We start from the raw sequence: 15,742 nt of genomic DNA on the forward strand, positions 1-15,742 counted from the left end.
ATCCCCGCAATAGAACCCTTTTTTGTATTTTATATTCTTATTCTCTTTTTTTATATTTTATAAAAAATTTACGTATATGTGTACTCAGATAGGTAGTTGTGCTTCACGCAAAAATATTGTTGTGTCTTTACGTGAAGCATATACATGCTTTAAAAGAGAGCACATATATGTTTTATTTTTTAGAGTATAAATTAGCTTAGTTGAGACACTTATTTAAAATTAGAGGAAGTATGATGCAACAAGTGACACATATGCACTGCCACAGCTAGAGAAGATTTCAACGATTTTTACAAGAGTACCATAATTAATGTTTTGAGGCTGTCATTGGGCCATTTTACGTGCTACATGCTGCTATTGAAACATCAGGGAAGATGCATTCGGCTAAACGAGCCCCAACCCAAGATCTCTTAAGCCGCGTCTTAAGTCCCGGTTAGAAGAACCAACACTCACATTTCTGGGCCAACCCAACATCATGACGACATGTTCGTTAGCCCTAGGTGCGCTTTCGTTCGCTTGGTTGAGTGTAAATTCTCGCTCCGATCCAAAAGAATTGTTTTATATTTATTTACATATGAATATATCTAATCACGTCTTAGTATTTAGATATATTTATTTTTAAAATGAAAATATTGAAACGGAGGGTGTAAATAAGTAAATAACAGCTGGTGAATCGAAAAAGTTATATATATATAAATTAGTAAGTCGTTAACCGTGTTCCGTTCCTCTTTGTTGTTCGTCCTGCGCACGTATTCGCGTATGCTCTCAGTTGTTCGATCGATGTTTGCACGCACGATGCGTATCCTATGGCCGAGACAAGGTCGTCGACGCCACCACGATGGGGCTCCTCACCGTGTACTTGCCGGTGTCGTCCACCCACGTCAACGATCCATACAACACTTGTTCGGGAGTTATCTGTCTGCCCCCAACCCGAACCACGACCGTGTACCTCTGCTTCTCGTGCTTCCCGCCGAACACCAGCCTGTTGGGCATGACGCTCACCTTCACCTTCACCCCGTCCAGTCCCTCCACCGTGGCATTGTACCTCGCCGGCCCGTCGCCCACGTTGGTCACGGCCCTGGCGAACGTCTTCTCTCCGCCGTCGTAGTCGAAGAAGGCGATGAACGACGGGTAGTTGAGATCGTGGGTCGCGCCGCCGGTGCAATCCACGGGGCCTGGTGACTGCGCCACGGTCTTGATTTGCGCCGTCGTGAAGTTCATGGCGCACATGAGCTTGATGTAGTCGTCCGGTCCGGCGTCGTACACCAGGCCGGGGTCCAGCGAGCGGTTGGGGTCGATGTGGCCGGACCCCATCGCCAGCGGGTAGGCTGCGTACTCGATGCCGTCGGCCCTGTCCTTGATGGGAGCCAAGGTGTTGTCCACCGCGCTAGCCGTCGTCATCATCGCCGATCGCACCGCAGCGGGGCTCCATTCCGGGTGCACCGCCTTGATGAGCGCCGCCACGCCCGACGCGTGTGGGCACGCCATGGAGGTGCCGGAGATGACGTTGAACTTGCTGAACAGCGGCTGCGTCCCGGCGTCGGTGACGCTCGCGTTCTCCGCCCACGAGGCGAGGATGAGCGAGCCGGGCGCGAGCAGGTCGGGCTTGAGCACCGTCGGGCAGCTCCGCGACGGGCCGCGTGACGAGTAGGTCGCCACCTGCGGCGCCGGCTTCGTGTCCACGACGGTCACCGCGAACTTGATGGAGGCCTTGGGCGCGCGGCTGCTCTGGATGTAGTGCAGCAGCGCCGGGGCGTCCCGCGGCTTCAGGATCACACCCGGAAATGGGAAGCTCTCGTATTGTTCCCTCAACGTGTCGTTAGACAAGAAGAGCCCGGCGCGCACATTGGCGGCTTTCACCGCCGATATCGCGGGGCTCAGGGCGTCGATGTACGGCACGTCGCAGAGCACGACCTTGTCGCGGCTCTCTGAGAGCGCCGTGTCGTTGTCGCACAGGCCGAGGAGCACGAGCCGGGCGTTTCCGAGGCGATGTGGGGTTCCTGCGTACAGCGATTCGCCGACCAAGGTCGTGCCGTCACCGAGCCGGACGATGGCAGAGAACTCCCGGTCCACCGTGCCCGCCGCGACGGTGAGCACCCACGGCGAGCCGTTGCGAATGTAGCCGGGGTCCGGTCCGTCGTTACCGGCCGAGGTTGACACGAAGACGCCGCGCTGCATCGCCGCGAATGCGCCAATTGCGACGGGATCTTCGTATAGCTGTCGGCCGTTGAAGCCAAGGGAGAGGGAGAGCACGTCGACGCCGTCGGCGATGGCCTGGTCCATGGCGGCGAGTATATCTGAAGCGTACGCGTTGTCGTCCCACAGGGCCTTGTACACCGCCACCCTGGCGCGGGGCGCCATGCCGCGAGCGACGCCTCGCCCGTAACCGAAGAAGGACGCACCCGACACGGGCGAGCCGGCTGCCGTGGACGACGTGTGCGTGCCGTGGCCTTCCGTGTCTCGCGGGGAGTCCACGGCGATGGTCACATTGGAGTTGTTGGCGATGAGGCCCTTGTTGTACTTGCGCGCGCCGACGAGCTTTCGGTTGCACGCCTTGGCCGCGTCGAACGCAATGCCGGACTCGCAGAAGCCCTTCCACCGTGCCGGCACCGGCGGGAGCCCGTCGTCGCGGAAGTTCGCGCTCTCGGGCCACACGCCCGTGTCCACCACGCCGATGATCATGTTCTCGCCGTAGTCGGACGCTTCCCATATTCCCCCGGCCGCGCCGACGCCGAGGCCGAGGAACTCGGGCGTGTGCGTTGTGTCACGCACCGCCCTCGCGTCGTCGCGGTAGCACGACACGAATCCCGGGGAGCGCCGGAGCCTGTCGAGCTCATCGGCGTGGAGCCGCGCCGCGAAGCCGTGCATCGCGTGGTCGTAGACGTAGAACATGTCTGCCCCCGGGGCAGCCGCGGCGAGCGTGGACTCGTACCAGCGCAGGTGGCTCGAGAACACCACCGGCACGGCCGACTTGTCCATGTGCACAATGTAGGACGCCGCCGCCACAGTTTCGGCCGCCGCCGCGGCCGGACGCGAGTAGAGCGCGACCAGCACCAACGCCACCCATGGCCACATTGTGCGATGTACGTAGTACACAAGTAGAGCGCCGGCGGCGGTGGAGTGCGACGGCCGGCGTCGTAAGGGTGACGCGGCCCGGGCAACGGCGGGCATGGTAGTTAACCTGCATGGCCGGTGCTCATGGAGTCGGATGCATTCGGTGGTTGCCTAGTCTTTGTTTGGACACGCCAGCCAGCGGCATGGGCCTCGTCGTCTGCTTCCGCATGTGCACCTCGCGACTGTCGTGTACTACAGGGAAAGAGCATTTTTGGCGAATGCTTACAAGCGTATGATAGGGTATCATGCACCTACCATTAACCATCTTGTTAGTTCAATGTCGATTTTGCTCGAAATGGTTCGGACACAAGTAGATACATAGAATGGTGAAGTTCATCACTCGGAAGTGTAATGTCAGCCGACAAGTTAGAGCAACTGCAACGCACGGACACGACACGCGTTTTATCTGTTTTATGTCCGATTGGGTCGACCATGCGGACGTCTGTCTCCATTTTTCTGGTTAGGTAGACGCATGTATTCAATGCATATTTTTACGCGTGAACTTTAGAAAAAACATGTTCATATTTAAAACATAACTAGTTAAATATCCATGCGTTGTCACGAGACAATAAAATATACGTTGTAAACCATCAATCAAATAACATTCTGGTCATATTATATTTCTCCAGATGAGAGCCGATGCACAACGGCTAATCAAAGCTGATACGTGGAAACTCACGTAGCTAATATCTCTTTCATGTTAAAGATTTATCCATACTGACCATTAACATTTTTTTCCACACAAGCACATCATTCTCCTCCGCCATTTATTGCCCATTGTTTTCTAGCGGCGATGTTGAGGTTGCAGCGTCACTGGCGGTGAAATAAGTTCTCCAGCCTAATCGCCATCTTGATAGTGTTCGATCTAACATGATAGGCTAGTATGGAGATTGTCCAGCTGTGAACAAGAAGTGATGTAGGCTAGTACGTGGATTCTCCTAAATCGACCACACTACCACTTGCGATAGGCTTGGGCGACCTTCGATGGACCGGTTACCTATAGTTGACAACAAAAAATGGCATTTGCCAGATAGATCCACTATTCCTCCATTATGTTGAATGAGATAATTTCGCTAAAATAGTCGATTCTGGGTTTTAAACAGATTTAAAACTTCTAAAACTGTAGTTGGGCCTCCACAGAACTTGCACATCATTCATAGACAATTCTAAAAATTAGCTGAGATATCAACACTTTGAAAAGCATAGCACCAAACTATTTCAGTTATGAAATGTTGTTTTTACATTCTATCATATGCAATCCTTGACATAGTCATTTCCTTCTTTGTCTCCTGATATCATAAAAACTTGGATAAACAACTTTAAACTCTATATACCCATAAGCTATACAATTAGCCAATAAAGGTCACACCATGTAACAATTATATTGATTTTCTCCATGGAGTCCTAATAGCACAGTTTATTTCATCTCTTATGCCCCGTTCGGATCGTCTCCACATCAAAAAATTGCCAACTTCCTAAGAAGCCAGCCGCCGCCAACTTCTGACATGAGAAGAATGCGTCGGCATCACTGAATAACCACTAGTAGAAAAAAGGGCTTTGGTCCAGGGCCTGAAATCCCATTAGTCCCGGTTCACTCACGAACCGGGACCTATGGGGGCATCGGTCCCGGTTCATGAGGCCAGGGCGCCGGCCGGGCCTCGTGGGCCATTGGTACCGGTTCATATCACCCCTTTGGTCCCGGTTCCAGACACGAACCGGGACCAATAGGCCTCGCTCCTGGTGGCAACCGTTCGTATCCCCCTTTAGTCCCGGTTGGTGGCTCAACCCGGGACTAAGGAGTGGTGGCAACCGTTTGTATCCCCGTTTGGTACGTGGTGGTGGCTCAACCTGGGACTAAAGGTCCAAACGGTTCACCTCCTGCGTCGTTTCCAGCGATGAAAAGCACGAACCAAAGCAGAGTTTCGTCATTTCTCCGTTTCTTCTTCTCTCTCGCTCTCATCTCTTCTTCCCCTCTCTTCTTCCCTTCTCTTCTTCCATCATGCCAACCACTCGCTACGGACAGGTGCTCGCACATGACACGACCGGACTCAATGTCGTGTACACAAACAACAGCGCCATGGTGTCGGGTTTTCTTTCCTATTTTTAGGAACGGCTTCAAGAGGCGGAGGAGAATGAAAATTGCATGGGGCTAGATCTGGAGTACACGGCCAATCAACAAGGTGTTGTCGTCATCCAACTATGTTTCAAGAGAAATGTCATGGTCTTCCAATGGACGAGGTAAGTTTTGAGGCTTTCTTTGATCCAAGGTTATGAAAATTGCATATAGTGATCTATGTTCCATTGGATAGCAATATGCAGTTTCTATGTTCCATTGGGTAGCAATTGCATATAGTGATCTAGGTTCCATTGGATAACAATATATATATGTTATAGTTAATTTATGCAGTTTCTATGTTCCATTGGATAGAAATGTCATAGTTAATTTAGAGTTTCTTGATGAATTCATAGGATATGAAAATTGCATAGGATAGCAATATGTTTCATTTGAATCCTAAAGTTCAATTTCTCTTAAGTTGTAGTGAAACAATTTTCCTTGTTGCATATTGGCAAAACCGTGGGAGAACATATATATATATATATATGTCATAGTTGATTTAGGGTTTCTTGATCAATTCATACAATATGAAAATTGCATAGGATAGCAATGCGTTCCATTTGAATCCTAAAGATCAATATGTCTCAATCGAGAGTGGTTGGGACCGAAGGGACATCGGTGGGCTCCGGAAACGAGATTGGTAACTAGAGATGCAAGGCGCACGATGTATCCAGGTTCATGGCTCTCCGTGGGAGGTAACACCCCTAGTCCTGCCGGAGTGGTTGATGAACCAAGACAACTACAATGTGCTCCTTGAGGTGTTCAACGGAGGAGGAAGATGGAGCAACCGGCTCGCAGTCTACCTCTCATGTATGTGTGTGTGTGTGTGTATAGGAATGGCCGACCCTCTGCATGGAGGGGGGCCAGGGGGTTTTATAGACGACCCTTGGCCTACAAAATGGATATAAGGTACAATGTGGGGGGCCCCGCTGGCAGCCTCTCCGGCTGGTCAGAGGGCCCGCTATTGATCAGTCTTGTCGCTGGCGGGGCCCGCCGGCTGCAGGGTCCCATCAGGCTTTGGGACCCGTCGGCTAGGCTATGGGATTGGTGCGTGCTCCCTACGCGGGGCGAGAGTGGTACGATGGCCGTCGTCTTGCGGGATCCGGCGGCGGTCAGTGGTACAACCGCCTCCACTGTAGCCACACCGGACAAGGTAATGGAGTGGGTGGTGGCGTGCGGGTACTGTACACGGTTGACGGGTCGCAGCCGACACCGATCAGCATTACGACCGCCACCACTGTAGCCACGCGTATTCCACTCCATCGTACCCGAGGTGAGGTACTTTCGCCTTTAATCGAAGGCTTCCATCACATCATAGGGATTGATTCGACGGGTGCTCCCCAGCCGGCTGACGGCTAGCCATTCGGCCAGAGAGTAGACGGCGACGCTCCTAGCCGGCGCGAGATACCCAGCCGGCCAGGAGGAGCCGACATGTGAGGAGGCTTTCACCTCACTCTATGCCGAAGTGTGAAGGAGTAGGCTTGGTGAGCCTATCCGGGATTATCCCTCATCACTGCTTGACTAGTTGGTTAGCGTGATTAATGTATAGATCTTAGCTTGTTAAGATTAAGAGTTTTATAATCCCACCCTATACACTATCAGAATCGTACGGATTTTTTGGAGAAAAATCTGAAACGTACGGATATGTTGCAGAATTTCGGAAGGTAGGAATTTAGCATCGCCGTTTGTCCAGGCGGAGCCCATTGAAGACAACAAGCCCATACATAGGGAAAGCCCACTTTGCCAGCCTCTGAGACGCGCAGCGGAAGGGATCAAAGGGAGGGAGACGAACCACGGTGTCGCCGGCGGTCGCGCCATTCGCCGCCGCCGTTTGCTTCTCCTGCCCCCATCTCCACCACCATGCCGCGCCAGGCCACGAGATGTCGACAGAGGTACGCTGCTTCCTGCCTCCTCCGAGGCTCCAGCCGCAACTAGGATTGTGTTCTTCTTGATATATGCCTGCAAATCTATGGTAGATAGAGGTTGGAGACTCCTACCGGAGCTCTGGTTGTAGGATCCCGGCCGCTATTTGCCCTGGAAGACTGCACGGACTAGAATCACCAGCAAGTGTGTGTGTCGCTGATAGTAGTAGTAGTTTCCTATCGACAACAAACAGATTTGAGCTGTCCCTGTCTTTGCCAGCGTTCGATTCGTATGCGGTTATCATTGTGTATTCATGGCTTGGCCATCAGTTGCATTTGTTTCCTAGAGCACACCAGGAAATTAGTCCTATGCTCCCAAAGTCTGTGTGGTCAGTACTGTCATTACTGAAAGGAATTCTACCTACATATCTGCTAGTAGGATATCTTGGATCACTAACCAAATGGATACTTTTGACCCTCCCTGGCAATCGGGCAAGTACCTGAACTGAAACAACCCAGACCACATGGTTACTGTCACTGAGCCTGCTATTGTTATATTGTCCAATTGACTAGCTTCTCACTCCCAGCCAACTTATGCAGGACAGATACTCATGTGTGCTATTCAGTAATTTCAGTCATCCCTACATACACTACTTTGCTATTTTGAGTAAGCACATGGAACAGATTTGCAAAAAAAAAAAAAAAAAGGTATGCATGGGACTTGTAGCTCCATGGTTTTGGGTAGAAGAAGGTATTGGAGATTCCATATTTGTTGGTATTTAAACATTTAACTAGAAGGGGAAAACCGAACATATCTGGAAATTAATTATGATTCATGGCCTCAGTTTATTTCCATGTCACCTAGGTAGCTAAATGGTACCACTACAGCTCTTCTCATCCTTGGCATGACTCACTATTCCTATAAGTGATAAGCCACTCGCTACAACGACATCTTATTTACTAATCCATACATCTAGCTGGTGCGCTGCAAATGCGCCTATATGCATAAATAGGAACATAATATAATATATTGTTTGCAGGCTTGGAAGACCTTACCTAAACGGCACATCTAACTCTGACCATGCCACTACCAGCCTAACCTGGAGATTTTTATTTATGAACCAAAACAAGTACTACATCATTCTCAGCTAAAATGACATAATAATCATGATATAATGTCTAACCCCACCCGCATATCCGTAAAGCATAATGGTATGATGTATGCATTGCACTGGAAGCTAAAAGTGAGCTTGTAATCCATACAACGGCCCAGCGTGAGAGAAAAAGGACAAGATGCTAGCCAAGAACAACTTGCCGGAAAAAATCAGCATGGATTCAAAGCAGGGATGCATACCCTACCATGAAGCATACATGCACATACCCGGCAAGTCATCCTTGGCTACATTCTGCCCTCTATCTCGATTCACGTATGGCCATTGACGGTATAACTCATAACTGTTATTGGATGACATGAATCGCTGAAACAACTTCTCTAGGATGCACACAGCTAGAGGGGTGATGTGTGTATATATGCATTCCTGCTGGCTGCTACTTTCTATCTAAGATGTCTATGTGTGTCTTGTCTGACTGCTTCACCCTTCTGACTTGCTATATATAGACTTCAAAAGGAATACCTCAAGATATGGTTTTCCTTTTCGCTATGGAATTTTCTCAAAGGCGATGCGTGATTCTTTTGGATGGAGATGTTAGGTTTGATATGGGTAGATCTTCTATCCACTCCATGTAGAGCAATGTGGTTTTACTGATATCACGCATTGTGCTGTAGACATGCACAAGTTAATTTCTGTATTAGAACAGTGGATAAAATGTCAACTTGACATTCTTGAATAGGCTTAGTCTTTGTCAATTGTTAGTTTATTTTTGTGATACATGTTGAATGTAGGATAAAACTAGAAAAAAAATGAGAAGCGGTGGGACCTATTACTGAATTCTGAGGTGTAATAGTGTTTTCCAAATTGTAAAGAAGTCCTAAGCTTCACAGTAATATCGAAATCACAATTAGTTAAATAGTTTCAGAAGTTTTGAAAATCGAAGCAATCCAACTGATGGTGAAAATTTGATGATTTAAAGATTTTCGATTATGTGGTCAGAATATCTGTAGACTACAACCCATATTGTTTTATTGAAGCAGAAAACAGAAAGTAAAGCCTAGTCACAGTAAGAACTTCCATGCATATAGCTGCAAAAAAGTCAGACTTTCTCTTCTCATTTACAAATAATAAGATCTGCCTTTGCCTTTACATGCAAACCCGAAAGAGTCGGCGAACCATTAGATTTGGTGCCTCTTTCCCTTCCAATGTGTGTCGTACCCTGATTGATCAACAGTACTGCTGATGCCTACGTTTCTGTCAGGCTGTCATGAATTCATGATCCACAAGTTAATTTCTTCTGTCGCCAGTTGATTGGTTGAGGGGCAGGGAGACTGATTGTTAATCTCCCTTTCCACTTTAAATTAATTTCTTTCTGAGTAAACACTTCCTCCACCCCTAGACTCATCATTCATGATGGGGTGGGGATACCATTCCAGATTGCCTACCACTTACTTTTGAACGCTGTACTCATCATTGGTCTTAATTTGGTTGGGCCAAGTAGCACATGTATGATTTCTTGATAATACAGTATGTGAGTTCTCTTTTTCCTACTTTGGACAAGAGATTACATAAAGCCTGATCACAGCATTACGTTTGTCAAACCACAGATAAGGTTCCTACAGGCTGGCCTATTGGATGATAGGGGACCAGGAATAAAATTATGTGGCCCAAAAGCACAAGTGGAAATATGGCATGCTTGAGCAATGCCATACCTTTTCTTGGAAATAATAATAGAGAACAACGGCATCATACGTTTTTGGTGGGGGGAAAGGTGCTGCAAGTGGTGCCCCTTGGACTCCTCAGAGGCAGACTCACTTTTCGGAGATTTTTTATTCGGTCAACCCTTTCCATCTGATTCTTTCCAGCTTTTGTTCCATACCCCCATGTTTTTAGGGTGCACAGGATTTCCTTTAAGTTGGAATAACAGTGGAAGCGAACAATTGGTGGGGGCACAATTCCTCTATATAGAAAGATTGCTTTTCACGAAATGTCGTAACGTGTATGGAATCAACATCTTCCTTTATGCTTTCTAGATGTCTCGATACTAAACGCTTGCATCCCAGTAGAACTGCGCCCCTCATGTCGCTTATAAAATTATAATTACACTTAGTTGAATTTCCCATATTGTTTGCAGTAATCTTGGTTGGCGTTTTATGTTGTTTTCATATAAACATATTTTCCTTTGTGTTACCTTATTACAACCATCTCACCAAGCAGAAGCGGGGGTCCACTTCTTATTTCACATATCTTCTTACAAAACTGTGTGCACTGGCGTGTATCTCTCTGTGTGTGGGCGGGGGGAACTGTTTACCCATTTTTAGCAATAACACTACCAGTCTACTGTATATGTTTATAATTTCTGTTTTGTATAGGACAACTCTACAAGTGGTTAGAAAAAAGAGAAAGAGAGATAAGCTATGAGTTAGTGGAATGTATGGGTATGTTTGCTTTGAGCCCAAACTAGCCCCACCAAAATTTTGGTTTGTCCAAAGTGTAGTCATGTGGGCATGACCAAAATATCGGTAGCTTGTTGATGTTTGGACTGTATTGCACTCTCCAATTTTTTGGCAAAACAGATCTATTGTTTGATTTGCAACTAACCATGATCTCCTAACCATACTTCTCTTGCAAATATTTAAATATTTTAACACATATTTGATAAAAAAATGCTGAGATACAATTAACTAGGAATAAAAGTCGCTACAAAAGAGGCTGTAAGCTTCTTCTTTTTTTGCGAAAATTAAGGCTGTGAGTTGCTACTCGGCCGGAGTTTGCATGCACTTGCTAATCATGATTGATCTAAAAAGAACTTGTCAATCATGATTATGCCTGCTAATTAATTGCAACTAACCACAAGAATCGAAACTACTCTGTTGCATGCTCCATATGATACTCCACAAAATAGTGAGAAGGACGTGGAACCCACCGAGAGAAAGACAGGAGGCTACGACAACAATATTTTCCCGAAGGTTTTCCGTGCCATCGGCTCGCCCACACGCTGGCGAGGATTATACAGGCGCGAGATGGGTCCCAATTTTCACGGGCTGATTTTTTTTCTTTTCTTTTTTGGTATGGTCAGCATTGCTATAGATCTAAACGCACGCTACATATCCAAGAGTAAAACACTCTTGGTAAAAAAAAGAGTGAAACCCTGAATATTTCTTCCTTAGGGTCCCATGGGACTATGGGTAACCAAGTCTAATTCTTCAATTTTCTTCGGCAAGAGAAGAAAATTTCCTTATGACCTGGTTGCCTAATTGTCCATTACTTTAAAATTAGTGGCTATTATGATGTCATTTCATTTACATGTGCGCTCTGCTTTTCAAAGTTCTGACTACAAACACAAGCTCTTTTCCAGCTGGAAGCTGAGTGCGATTGAGGTACATCATTTCATAGGTGTCTTCAGAATTGCTGACGCCACTATACACTGATGATGTACATCAGAGCTACATCAAAGAACCGGCCAGCTGATGCATAGTTAAGCTTTATGTACAAGTATGGAATACAAATAAATAGTTTGTAGCAGAAGTTATTACAGAACTAATGAACAGAGGACGACTCAGTTGGTTGAATATGAACCTCAATACATATGTTCATTACTCAGCAGTAACCAATATACAGAACACATAATAGTTTCACTACTTTCAGAGTTTTGTACTTCTGCAGCTTGCCAGGGATTAACATATGTCAGGTACAACTGCTATTTGTTACTTTACATGAAGGCCCTGTTATGATGTGGATGTCAGGGCCAGTCAGCTGCACTGCCGATCGCATTGCTGGCACCCGGCTATCCGAGCTCTGACTTGCAGTGCTTCATACCGTCGAGGTCTGAACTCAGCGAGCTAGAGCTAGAAACCTCTGAAGAGTGCATGGTTCACTGGCAAGTTCAACCCTGTGATTCTGAGCATGGTCACCAAGGCTTTGTCACATCACATCTTCCTGGAGTTCAGAAATGGTGCCAAACCAAGCTGCTGTCCTAGGCCGCAGGACACTGCACCTCTAGCTACCATGTCTTCTGCCATTTTTACCTGCGGATCCAATTTCAGATGTTAATGGAACGGATGATCTTTTAAAGGTGACTATTTATTTCTTCTACCAGAGGAGAATTGTTACCTTGATTCTTAAAGTCTCTACATCTGATTTCAGGATCCTGTTGTCGGTGACTGCGGTGGTGAACTGCTGGTTGGCCTCTGTCAGTTGCTTGAAGAGGGTTGCACTTTCATTTTTAAGTTGTTCGACCTGCTCGATCAGGATAGCACATGTCGATGGTCAGAAGCTTGAAGCAAAGTTGCATCATGGCATGCGCATTACAAGGGGACAAGGCTACAGGGAGGTAATTTCTGTTTGATAAAACAGCAGGGAGGGAGTGAATCCAGGGTTGTACCTGCAATTCGAGATCAGTTAATTGTGCGTGCTTCCTCCTCCTCGACCGTCGAGCTGACTCCCTGTTGGACACCATCCTGAAATTTACACAGATAATTCATTGTAAAGAAGAAACAGTAGGCAGTTTGTTCAGAGTTCATGAGACCTTATAGAACTGGGCACAGGCTTGTTCCCTGCATACCGTCTTATTCGCCTGGTATCCGATGATTTGCCACTCCGCTTGCATCGGCCTCCCCCTATCTCGACCAGTGACTCGCTATCGGAGTCGGACTCGGTTTCGAGAGCCTGGTTCCCTGAGATTGTTTCCCTCGGGCTAGCTGCGACCAAAACAATGTGGTAGCAGGTGAGACAGAACCCTGGTGTGTCTCTATCAATCTCCTTCCCAACTCTAAGTCAGAGTAGTTCCATTTTTATATTGGACCAGGGCAATTTTGGAAGGCAAGAGAAAATCTTATGAATTTTGGAGCAGAGGAAAACATCCACACACAGATCAGCAGGTGATGTTTCTCTTTTGTTGATAAAATTTTCAATGGAATCCACTGCGGTTCACATGGGCGTTTGCTCGCTAGGTGTTTGACTTAACCTACAACATTCTGCGCATACTGATAACAAGATCCAACTCTGTCGCAGGCTGAAGGCGCATACCGGAGATGGCGGCCGTTTGCGACTGGGTCGGCGCCGGGACGGCGTGGTGCTGCGGCGCACGGAGGCCGTCGGACCACCACAGGTGGCCGGCGTTGCTCTCTTGCAGCTCCAGGGCGTTCTGCTGGAGCGCAGGAGGAAATTCAGTTAAACGCGCGAACACTACAGCACGGTACAGGCACAGAGGCAGAGGCTTTGGGTAGTGGCAGCTGCTCACCGAGTCGCCGAAGCAGAGGCCCGGCAGGCCGGCGCCGGGGGAGAAGCTGGGGTGCTCGCCGAACCCGGCGTCGTCGTCCGGTCCGTGGCCGGGCCTGCCCCGCTGGGCCTCGGCGGCGGCGAGGTGCTGCCGAATGAAGGCCTCGAGCTCCAGCTCCGACGCGCACTTCTTCATCTCCGCCGGCCCGTCTGGTGGTGGCGCTTTGGTCCGTCTCGGCGATGCCTCCGTTGCGGGGGGTGACAGCGTCGCCGGCGACGGCTTTTATGGGTGCGCGGGCGGGAAGGTGGGACGTGGAAAGCCCCGTTGGGTGAGATGCATATGATATGATATGATAGCGGCTGCGTGAGTGAATGGACAGTGACGCCGGCTGACTCGGATCCTCGTAAGGCCGAGCGGGAGGCAGCGTGCAAGTGCAAGGCTGTGCGTGCGTGCGTGGCCGCCGGCGACTTTTCATTGGGTGCAGGGCCTCTGATCTGCTCAAAGCCTACTTAAACAACAACCTAAATAATACTCTAACTACATGTATTGGATGAATCGGATTGCATTCAGTTATCTTGTTGGTATACGGTGGCCGTTGTGCTCTCACTTTTGTCTTAGGTTACGTCCGCGCTTGTCGTGGTCTCGTGGATCGTGTGGAGATCTCTCGCCCCCCTGAAAACCTTAACACGTTTTGCTCTTTGAAGTATAAAAAATCGATGCAGCCGTCCGATCTACTTCTCCGTACCCCATAGTTTCTAAAACAGAGGTCTAGTTGCAGAAACAATAGCCGTGTTGCGAAAACAACGATAGTGTTGGAAATTTTTTTTCTGAAACAACGATTACATTGTAGAAAATAATTTACGGAGCAGCCCCGGTGGCGGAGGGCTCAGTTGCGGAAACAACGACCCTGGCTGAGTTGTAGAAATGTTGCGGAAACAATGGCTGAGTTGTAGAAACAACGATCCTGTTGCAGAAATGTTGCAGGCTCAGTTGCGGAACAGCCCTGGCGACGGAGGGGCGCGGGCAAGCCGGCGGGGCCGTGGGCGGGGCGGCGGCGGAGGGCGCGCGTCGCCGCGGCGAGCAGGGCGGCGGCCAAGCGAGCGCGCGGAGGGGGCGGCGGGAACGCAGCAGGCCGTCAGCGGAGGGGCGGCAAGCCGCAGCAGGTCGACGACGCGAGGTCGTTGGGGCCGAGGCGGAGGTACGGACTGAGCAGTTTTCTGAAACAACTACCCAGTTTCAGAAATCGTTTGACGCGGGCATGGTCGATTAGATGAAGTAAGATCCATGAACAAAGAAGCGGTGGACAGTTTGTTTGGATCCGCTGGTGAAAGGTAAGAGTTTTCATAAAAATCTGGATAAAAATGCTCAAAGATTTTTCCTGGCGGCAAGTTGAGCGCCAAGGCTGTGTCTTCCTGGTCATCCAACGGCGGCAGGCAGGCAGGCGTGATGTGAAATTCACCACCTTGGGTGGTGGTGGTGGTGGTGGTAGCAATCAGATTGATTATCAACAACAACAATCCACCCACAGTAACAGCAGTATCATCTCGTGGCCACCGGGGCAGGTTGAATCATGTGGCTGCCGAAGGAGGAGAAGAGTCAGCCAGGCACTAGCGGTAGCGGCAGTAGTGCTAAAAGCGTGTCGGCTCGGGCAAAAACAAGGTTATCGGTCTGCCATCACATGGGCGTGCGTGGCGACGGGGACACCGCGGCCGGCGAGTGGCCACGGGCCGAGGCCGTCCGAGTCAGCAACCGGCCCCGCCATGGGAGGGAAGGAGGGAGATCTTTTCCGGGGCTCCCAGCGGTGGTGTCCGTCCGGCGACAGATCTTGCTGGTGAGTGGGCCGTGACGCGGCGCCGGTTGACTCGGCTTTTTGTTATCCGATCGGCGCGTGTGCCGCTGGCTCGCGGTGACTGGGCGGGGGCCGCGTGTCGCTGCTTCGGGCAGCGGCCGGTGCGTGGAGCTGCGTCGGACGGGACAGCGGCGTTCGAAATTGAATAAGAATATACTGGTGTGGTTGCAATGGGATGGAAATGTCTTTGGGTCTCGACGTTGGAGGAGATGCCTTGGTTGGGCGTCGTCGTTTGTGTCTCTTGTCCGTGAACATCGGCGAGACGGAAGGAGTGAGGAGACTGAGCCAAGGAACTGAACGAGGAATGGGAACTCAGACGTGCAAGTTTGTCCCTCTTTACTGTTCTTTAGGCCTTTTTCTTTTTTAACCATAAACCGTACAATGGTAGTTCTACGATATTTTTATTAAACATAAATGACTATGTACATACAAAGTACACTCGTCACCCCTCTAACCAATTCCTGCTCTACA

General features: G+C 49.2%; 2 protein-coding genes and 1 long non-coding RNA gene across 5 annotated transcripts; 1 reads left to right on the plus strand and 2 right to left on the minus strand.

Moving 5' to 3' along the window:
• Nucleotides 1–649: 649 nt before the first annotated feature.
• Nucleotides 650–3,305, minus strand: LOC123411803 (subtilisin-like protease SBT3). Its single transcript, XM_045104764.1, has one exon. It carries the CDS (start codon nt 3,166–3,168, stop codon nt 802–804), a length of 2,367 nt encoding a protein of 788 aa, XP_044960699.1. The 5' UTR covers nt 3,169–3,305; the 3' UTR covers nt 650–801.
• A 3,511-nt stretch (nt 3,306–6,816) lies between these two features.
• LOC123409816 lies at nt 6,817–10,189 on the plus strand. Its single transcript, XR_006612905.1, has 2 exons — nt 6,817–7,119; nt 9,809–10,189. It is a non-coding gene; the product is annotated as an uncharacterized LOC123409816 (long non-coding RNA).
• Nucleotides 10,190–11,768: 1,579 nt separating this feature from the next.
• On the minus strand, nt 11,769–14,012 carry LOC123409815 (bZIP transcription factor RISBZ5). 3 transcript variants are annotated; one of them, XM_045102689.1, is made up of 6 exons: nt 13,444–14,010; nt 13,230–13,347; nt 12,766–12,901; nt 12,586–12,661; nt 12,315–12,440; nt 11,769–12,229 (listed from the first exon to the last, which is right to left on the minus strand). In XM_045102689.1, exons 1-6 carry the CDS (start codon nt 13,615–13,617, stop codon nt 12,131–12,133), a joined length of 729 nt encoding a protein of 242 aa, XP_044958624.1. In that variant the 5' UTR covers nt 13,618–14,010; the 3' UTR covers nt 11,769–12,130. The 3 variants fall into 3 exon arrangements, with proteins under 3 accessions (XP_044958624.1, XP_044958623.1, XP_044958622.1); XM_045102688.1 differs by having other exon boundaries at nt 13,230–13,350; XM_045102687.1 differs by having other exon boundaries at nt 13,230–14,012.
• Nucleotides 14,013–15,742: the final 1,730 nt, after the last annotated feature.

Source organism: Hordeum vulgare, chromosome 7H (assembly GCF_904849725.1).
Source record: "Hordeum vulgare subsp. vulgare chromosome 7H, MorexV3_pseudomolecules_assembly, whole genome shotgun sequence".
NCBI lineage: Eukaryota > Viridiplantae > Streptophyta > Magnoliopsida > Poales > Poaceae > Hordeum > Hordeum vulgare.